The sequence below is a fragment of the Antennarius striatus genome, chromosome 6 (assembly GCF_040054535.1).
Source record: "Antennarius striatus isolate MH-2024 chromosome 6, ASM4005453v1, whole genome shotgun sequence".
Lineage (NCBI taxonomy): Eukaryota > Metazoa > Chordata > Actinopteri > Lophiiformes > Antennariidae > Antennarius > Antennarius striatus.
This window is the reverse complement of record NC_090781.1, coordinates 15,947,865-15,957,203: the sequence shown is the minus strand read 5'-3', so window position 1 is coordinate 15,957,203 and position 9,339 is coordinate 15,947,865. Positions and strand designations below refer to the sequence as shown.

Here is a 9,339-nt window from a genome sequence, read left to right as displayed (position 1 = left end):
TACCTTTAATAACTAATTAAATTAATAGAAAACGAAAATTTAACCCAGTCTAATTTTTCACTTCCAGAGACCAGATGGGATTATCTGCCAAAACAAAAGTGCCAAACAATGTCGCACTAATGCTGTGCCACAGACAATTTATAGACATATATCAAACTAATCTGAATGAACAACAGAATGTTAAATGTTCCAACTGTTGTATTGTATTTATAAGAGGGATTAGGGATGTATTCAAGGAAATTAAAATAAAAGTGTGTCAGTCCTTTTGATCTGGAAGCATTCAGAAACTACCCAAATGGGATTAGGTTCATTGGGAAGGATGTAAAAAAGGGACCCATCACTTGTGATTTTAAAGTTGTATTGCCATGTTGATTGGACCTATTCTAACCAGAACTACAGCATGCAATAATAAAAGTATAGTTAAATGATAATGAAGAGATAGCAAGTCATGGAATCATTTTATATATATATCAGACTGTATTACCATGTACATAATTACAGTACCATACATATTACATATATTGTGAATCTCATAAACTGTGAGAACATCCCTTGTCACACTGACAGCCCTGTATCAATGTAAAGATAAAGAAATTGGAAATGAAGAAGAAAAAACACCATCTAACTAAAAATAAAAGTAAATTACATACAAAGTTATGTACTGGAAAATAAATAGCACAAAATAGGAAAAATGTAGTCATAGCTCCCTGAAGACACTGAAACTTGTATAATAACCTACAATACATATGGAATCACATGACTCCATTATTACCATTAGATGTCTGAATTTAATCTTCCAACAGCGCATCCTAATGTCTTAGTTTTATTTAGACAGGTGTATCTGAAACTTGATCAGTTCACCACTGATCATTCTGATTGTGACTTCTTTACAATAATTAAGATATTTGTATTAGTATCCAGCCAATATTATATGGACTCATTAGTTTGTGAAGCCTCTTTCTATATTTTAGGTCTGAATTAAATTTGACACATTACTGTATCTGCGATGGAATCATAGGGACATATCTGAAGGAATTCCAAACGATAAAGGGCATTAAACTATGGATTATGTACTTGGAAAAGAATACAGTATCACGATGTTTACTCGTGATACACACACACAGACACATACATATACTCAACAGTACCTTGACGTACAAGTTTAGTCCGCTCCTTGTAAATTAATTAACTTGTAAGTTACCGGTAAACACATTTTCCCATTTAAAATAACCAAAATCAATGTAATCTATTCTAGCCTCTTTAAAAAGGCACCCAACCCCCTAAATTCTGAAAAGATAACCAATAGACATGCATATTTTGCCTGTGCATAATTAACTATATATATATGTTACGTAAGCAATAATAACTTATGAAAAGAAACGCAAAAGTCATGAGCACACGCCTGCTATGTCTTCATTCCGCAAAAGAGAACGAGATCCAGTCTCAGCTGATGTTATATCCATCCGCAAACACGAGAGAAAGAATAGGATGCATCTCAGTTGAGGTTGTATCCATCTGCCAGCAAGCGGTGGTGTCCCGAGCAAGGATTGTATCTTGGATTTTGCTTGTATGTCGAACAACAATATGGACAGTGTGACCGCTTGTATCTCAAATAACTCAGGTGTTGAGCTGCTCATTTCGCAATGTACTACTGTGTATGTGTGGGTTTTTTTGCTAAAATAAACTGACCACACAAATAGATATTCCACAAAGCAATATTAGAAACTTAGAGGATTACCTTTGGTAACAATGCTATATCCCAATGTCTTAATTTAGTTCTGTAGAATTATTTTTGAAATGCATCCTCAAAGAACAAATATAATTTAAAAGGGTATTTTAGAATGTTTTGGACATTATCCCACTAATTTTACCATTCTGATTTGTGGAATTCTGGTACTGTGACAGACACTGAGCTATTAAAAAAATAATAAACACTTAAGATAACATAGACAAACATAACTAACAAATGTATGTGCAAAACTGCAAAGGGGTCTCTCCACAATAGAAGACTAAATTTTACATAAATAAGAAGTGATAACCATGTAAATGATTGTGCTACCAAAAGATTAAGAAAATATCTAAAAGTCAACTTTGTGTCTTAACAAAAAAGTAACATCTATGTACCACATTATAAGGAAAGACATGACAAAATTGATTTCTCATGTTTTTTCTTAGTCATTGCTCCTAACAAGGATTCCTTTATGTATTAAATTCTTTTCGAACCACAATGCCAAGTTCCTCACTGACCAGCACATCGTGCCAAACAGTTGAACCCTGAGCACTCTCTACTGTTCCTCCAGCCACGATGGTTTTTCCGACCCTGGTGGCTTTAACTTGACGTTGAACTGTATTAGAGTTTGTTCCAACTGCTGCTGGTTTCCAGCAAAGTAGGCTGAGATAGCATTATGGAAGAGGAGCAGCTGCTTGTGCATCACCTTCACCTAGAAGACCAAGAGAGAAAAGAACCTTCACCTATTTCAAACACAGTTTTCAATGTTTAGGGTAAAGCACAGCCGACTGACGTTTACTTATATGACAACACTGTAAATACAATAGTTGTTCATAACCACTAAACTTAAAATTAACTTGTAAATTACATTCCTCTCAGATATTTTCCCAAAAGTCAAGCTGCCAATGTTGGAACTAATTCTGACCTTGATCTTTGTTATTTTTCATTTATTTAAAAAAAGCAGGCAAACTATATCAGAGTCAGTGAGGTCTGTGTTTAATTTCACAAAAAGATACTCTCTCGTTTTGTAAATATTTACTGATTTCTTTAGTCTGACTTTGTTGTTCTTAGTAGATTCTGAAAAACATAGTAGATGGACTTGTTTTAATTTCTTACACATTTAGTAATTTGTCCTTTTGAACACTTGGCTGTATTTTGGCTTTAAGCGTGATTTTCCTCTGATCCCCAGTTTGCCTAAATGTGTGTGGTCAAACTTATGCACTATTTTGACATGTAACCCTATTCAGTGATGTCACAGGAGTATCCCTATTCATCACTGCAACAAAGTGAGATTGGCGAGAAAAAAAAAAACACCTCAAAGAAATAAACTACAAACCTTGTTTTCCTCCAGAAATTTGAGCTTGATAGTGACGTCACTACGCAGCCGTTCATATTTGTCTCTGTGGATCTGGTACTCATGCTGAGCCATCTCAATCCGTACCATGGCAGCTGCATCTCTTGGGCCCAAACTCAGCTCTTCCAGATCAGTACGATAGGCATCAAACTCAAGCCTGTGCATATAAACAGTTGAGGCTGTCACAGAAGTTCATTTTCCAGGTGATCGTCCAATAAGAATTCTACACACTGTAGGTCAGTTTTTATTACCTTGCATTTTCATACTGTTTTATGGTCATCAGCGTGTCCTCCATTGTTTTGTTGACCAAAGTGTTGACACTGGACACAAAGAAGTTAATGGCACCAAGCAGAGACTCTCCATTCTTACACAGCAGCTTTTGAGTTTCTGCATTATACCCAAACTCATCCTGCAGACAAACACAGGAATTTTACTTGCTGACCTCATTTTCAGGTCACATCAAAATGGGAATTTTAGCAAACCTGTACCTGTAACTCTGGAGACTTCTGGCTGAGGTCAGTAAAGGTATCTCCTAGGGCTTGCTGTGTCTGCACCATGCTCTGGAAATGATTGGTGAGTGCGGTGGCTAGCATTAAGACGTTTTCATACTTGTTTTTGGTGTCTCTTAAAAGCTCAATCTGAGCTTCTAGTTCCAGGTCTACAGTTCGTGAACCTCTTCCAAACCTCTCTGAGAACATCTGCTTTGTACACTGCATGGTGGAACAGAACAGCGCCAACGTTACACCACACATAAAATACAAGTGGGCTACATTAATTACGCCATGTTTTCTCATATGTTGAATGAATTTTAAAATACAAAACACAATTTCTTGAGTTCATGTAATGCACAAACAATATACAATACCTGGCACAAATGATAGAATCACCATTCATGAAAGATGTTCATAAATTCAGTTGTTTGATTTTGTAAAAAACAAAGCAGATCATAGACATGCCACAAGACTAAAGTCATTTGAAATGGAAATTGTCTGGCTTTAAGAAACACTAAAATGAATCAATAGCTATTGTGGTATTCAGGAACTTTGCTTTATAAGAACAAGCAGAGGAAAAAATCATGGAAATTTCAGCGGCATTTGGAAAGTTAAGTATCTACAAGTATACAAAGTACACATTACCTTGTATGTATTTATGCTCCATTTCTTTACACTGTCCAGTTTCTCCACAGCCACACCACGAGAAACTTCTTCAGTTGAATTACTAGAGTTATGATTTGAAGATCCTACCAACCAAAATAGAATAATGTAAACTTTACTGCAGATTATCCTATCAATTTTTACAATACAGACTGAAATTGCATGGGTCATGACAATGGGTGAGTACAGTGACAGCATCATGAAACTGGTGATACCTGGATGCTGGTTTGTGTGTTGAGCAAGTCGAGTGGTTGCAGATTGGCTGTTAGGCAAGTTAATACCCCTGGATTTCATGCGAATGTCTGAAATGAGCATGATGATGATAAAATATGAAGATGAGAAGAAGGCATGGAGTGAAATATGTCAGTAAAGCTTTGGAGTGATATATACAGCTGAAAAACAGATTATGTAGAATGAAACAGGAAATTTAGGGTTTGTAGTGGAGGATGCACAAAAAGTTGGAGTTTAAGGGGATTTGAAATAATCCACCATGCAGGTTTCCCATGCAGAATGAAAGCACTTATAAAAAGTTGGAAAATGACTTCATGGAATGAAGCAATGATGAAACAGTTGTCCAAAATGCATATTAAAATACAAAAGGCATATTTTCAACATTTCATAAGACAGCCCTGTGATATCAGTGTTAGTCTATCCCTAATCTTGAAAGCTGTTGAAACAGTTCTTGTTGCTAAAGCTGTGAGTTGAAGAGTCACAAGCAAGGTTGCATACAACTTCTTCAAGCAACACCAAAACCTCTTGTAAAGGGCCAAAGCAGACCAAAATATAAAGGGTGACTGAGAAAATAAAAAAGGTTCTCAGAATACACTGCCACCTGGTCCTGATGCAGGGGCTCGTCTTCTGTCCAGATACGCAGGGTTGTAGCGAATTGCAGGCCCTATGGGATATGGATGTTTGTAATATGAAGCAGGAGCCTAGAGGTCAGCAGCTCTCAGTGAGACATCAAAATTTAAGGAGGGAAAAGTGCTCTCTATGGTTTCACTGAGGGACATTAAGTATTGATTTCTTTCAGTGACTTCAAGATTGCAGCACATCGACAAGTCTTTGGACAGTGCATGGCAGCCGGCAATTTACAATTAGAGGATCTTTGCCTGTGAGAAGCCATTGAAGGACTAAATTGATCAGTTATCCTGCAACAAGTTAAAGTTATTATATATTAACAAGCTAACGCAAGGTTTTTAAAAAACCATAAATTTGAGGATATCCATTCAGAGAAAATGAAGAAATAAAAATGAATGAAAGCTTGTAGAACGTGAGTCAAAAAAGTGCAAAACTACACCCAGGAAGTTTTATCAATTATATCATTGTACAAAAATGTAATGGCCCAATGGGTTTGACCATTTTAATATGATGCCTTGACTATGAAAACCTATCCCTAGGATTTGGAGTCATATCAGTAATTAGTTTGACATTTACAATTATATTTCACTAATGGCAGTTTTAATTTCAGAAATTTGGCAGATATAAAGGCAGAAATAATTTCCCTATGGGGAAGTAGTTTTCTTCTTCTGCTTCTTTCTTTGGGATTTATCTCATATTATTTGAAAATTTGACAAGTTTGACATATTACTGATTAAGCATAGTCTCTGCTCCAATTTCATCACTTGTAACTACCCCATCCACATGATTACATTTAAAGACTAAACTGAATAAATTTCTGAGGTCATTCCCTGCTTACATAATCGAAAAGTGTTTGTAACTTTTTGAGTAATCCTGTGACTTTATAGGCAAACTAATGGTTGTATAAACATCCCTTCCTCGCTGGAGATTATTTTGGTTTTCTGGCAGTACCTTTGATAGTGCTGGTAGGAATGATGCCCCCTGCAGGTCCTCCATAACCTCCAGAGACAATGCTGGTTTCATTCAGGTTGGGTCCAGACACCATCACCTGCTGCAAATCCTAGTGAATTCACAACAAAATACTGAGAAAACACATGGTTTGAAGAAGACTATTAAATAATGTTGCTATCAATAATGATAATAGTAATACAGTAATAATAATAAACTTCTCCTCTCCGTGTCTTAACTCAACAGTCCCTGGTGGAGTTCCAAGTGATGCTGGTGGTGCCTTTTATCTACTAAATACATAGTTGCAGGCCTGAAAATGGCTAAATAATGGATTTTGTTGTCATGTGAAAAATTAGACAAAAAAGCTGCTACCTTTTAAAACGGAAAATATAACAAGTGAGAGAAGGTGACTGACTGACCTGCTCCAGGCTGTCATCCTCTGGAGTCCCCGTGTCTCCATTGCTGTTAATGGGAATCTCCATGGTAGCAGCTTTACTCATGATACTTTCTGCCATAGTGAAATCACTGCAAGACAAAAAAACAAAACAAAAACAGAGATGCAAAAATTTACGCCACGTTACATTTAAGAATAATCCCTGAATGTTCTAATCCACGTCAACACCTACTAATATGTTGTTCACATTGATACTAAACATGCTAATATTAGCGGTGCTGATGTTGCTGGCTAGATAGCCACTAATTGACAGCTAGCTTAGCTTCCTCACCACTGCAGTAGCCCGAAGGATCAGAGAAGACACACGCCTTTTTTTTTTGCACAGACAGTGGAGTTGTAACGTACAATATTTCTAATAGGAAAGCACCGATGTTTTAATTATAATTCAATTCTACACCCATGATTATTTTCTCGCAACGCTCGCGTTATTTCCCCGTTCTCACATAACGTAGCCTGCAAAATCCCTGCATCCACCAAATTGACGGGATTGGTAATGCCATTTCAAAATAAGAGCTTTTGTGATTTTATTTCTACTGCCAAGCTCGTCCATGGTCTTAAATAGAAAGACTCTTTTGCTTAATCTTATATTACACACTTCTCATAATTAAATTCTTCACAAAATTGGGTTTGGAGATGTTTACTGTGAGTTGGTATTCTATTTTGAAGGATAATACTGTGAACGTGGCATTTTCGTCAAGTCCCCCCTCCGCCCCAGCTCCCACGTCGTCCACAGTGCTGACGTAGCTTAATTTGACTGCAGTGCTCTTCTACACCTGAAGATGTCGCGCACGTCACACTGACTGGTGAAATGAAAGCGTCACGCACAGGCAGGATGGATTCCAATACAATGCTGCCTTCTCACATGTTGATTATTAATCATTAGAACTAAGTTTGTTGCGTCCAGCCTGCTACATTGATTGCAATGTCTCTTGAACTCAAACTGTATAAATACAGTCGTTTGTTTTGAGATGTGAAAGGCCTCCAGATAGACCTCACGCTAGTAAAGTGACCACACTTCCAATTATTTGCCTCATTTATTTCAATCAGGGATGCAATGGAACTGCATATGTTCTCCAAATGTAGCGTCTTTTTCCGTAACTGATCCAGCTGTGAATGGAGAACCAACCTTTCATTCTCACCAACACATTATCCGTTCAGTAAAATGTTCCTTTTTGCACAGTGGAGCTGATTTCTAGCAAGTAATGTTCCAAGGACCTTAAGTCTCGTGTTGAGAAACACAAATTTCATACAAATTCTTGCCTCTTCACTATCGTACCTCCTCTTTAAGCTTTTAATATGACTGAATTTGACTGACTGATTGTATCTCCAAGTTCAAAGACCACAAAATGGAAAATGATAAAACTGCTTCATGTGTTCCCCTTAATCACTATATTATATTTATTATATTCCTAGTCTCTACATTTGGTCCAATCTGGTGCAAGTTGATTGAAGTCATCCTTTCCTAACAAACAATAGTGCATTGTCTGGGTTAAGTATGATGAGCACTTAGTACTTTTTAAGAAATGGTTTTACAAAAAATATTCTTCTTTCTGGCATTAAGCGTACACCAAGGAGCTCCAAGACCCTGTCCTGCCCCTCCAGACGATTAGGGTTGATTTTCTCCCATGAGTTCGCTGCTAGCTAACAGATCATCAAACACCTCAACACCATCCTTTCTTACTCTCATTTCCACCGATGTTTCATTTTGTGTTACTACTTACAGGAGACACAGATATGGTATAGTGTTGTCCTCCATTACACCTAAATTGTGTTTATGAAGGACAGTATGATGGGATATAGGCATACCAGTCCCTCCTTGAAAAAGCTGTGTAAATGGAGCTATTGTCCCCTATTCTCTTGCCTCCTGCATTTGATTGTCTTGTTATGACCCAGCATATAGCCTATACCTCAACACATACAGTATGTGCTTGAGTTGTTCTTGGTCAATTTGTATTTTATTTTATTCCTCCCCATGATCTCCAGTGTTCACTTGTTTTGCTTTCCTATGTTCCAGTTTGGTTGTCCGTTCTCCAGTTTGTGTACTGTTTGTGGATTTTGTTTTTTCTTTTTGGAATTAATTCTTTGCAGGGCTAAATTGTTTTCTGTTCTCAATCCACTTACGATACGTATTGTGTCTGCATCTGTTTAAAAACAGAAAGTGGATTAAAGTAATCTTTGCTATTTGTTACATGTCTGCCACATGGTTACATGTGAATTCAAAATCTGAACTCCAATGTGACATAAAATTAAAAAAACAAACAAACTCTTTAACAAGGACGATGCGAAGGACTGAAGTAGTTTTGCTTCCAATCCTATTTGTATGCATGCTCCATTGTGACATGGAGAAAATGTCCAAATCTATTAACTTTCCCTTTAGTCCATTCCATTGTGGCAACTATTTGTAAAAGGTACAGTCTCTTTACTTCTATGGTGTAGTAGAAAGACTCTCTCACATAATCAGGCCTTGAATTGACTATGGTTACTTTGGCCTTACAGTCAAGTGAACTGCTCTTCACTCAGTCACAAAAAAGAAAAGAAAATATGAGGGGAGCAAATAAATATTTACTACTGTCATCACAATCACGTTGAACAGTAATTGAGAGCAAAGCGGGACTCAGATAAAGTAAAAATGGTGATTCAACAGAGGAATAATGGGTTTTTCATTCCTAGACATATTATGTCAGTGTTTCTATTGGCCAACCTTGCACATCTACATGGTCAAAGTGAACTCTATTCTTCAAATCCAGTACAACCAGCTGAGGACCCTGTTAAAACCAGATGTGCGTATTGAACTCGACCATCGGAAGTTGTTGAGGTCAAACTTTACTATCTTGATCTGTTA

At 37.0% G+C, this 9,339-nt stretch overlaps 1 protein-coding gene across 4 annotated transcripts; it reads right to left on the bottom strand.

The window, feature by feature from the left end:
• Positions 1–454: 454 nt before the first annotated feature.
• On the bottom strand, positions 455–6,956 carry LOC137596516 (arfaptin-2-like). Of its 4 annotated transcripts, XM_068317127.1 has the most exons (10): positions 6,769–6,956; positions 6,463–6,568; positions 6,047–6,155; positions 5,070–5,132; positions 4,453–4,539; positions 4,220–4,323; positions 3,572–3,793; positions 3,335–3,492; positions 3,066–3,240; positions 455–2,441 (listed from the first exon to the last, which is right to left on the bottom strand). In XM_068317127.1, the coding sequence occupies exons 2-10, from the start codon at positions 6,556–6,558 to the stop codon at positions 2,286–2,288; spliced, it is 1,170 nt and encodes a 389-aa protein (XP_068173228.1). In that variant the 5' UTR covers positions 6,559–6,568; positions 6,769–6,956; the 3' UTR covers positions 455–2,285. The 4 variants fall into 4 exon arrangements, with proteins under 4 accessions (XP_068173228.1, XP_068173230.1, XP_068173229.1 ...); XM_068317129.1 differs by lacking the exon at positions 4,453–4,539; XM_068317128.1 differs by lacking the exon at positions 5,070–5,132.
• Between the last annotated feature and the right edge of the window lie 2,383 nt (positions 6,957–9,339).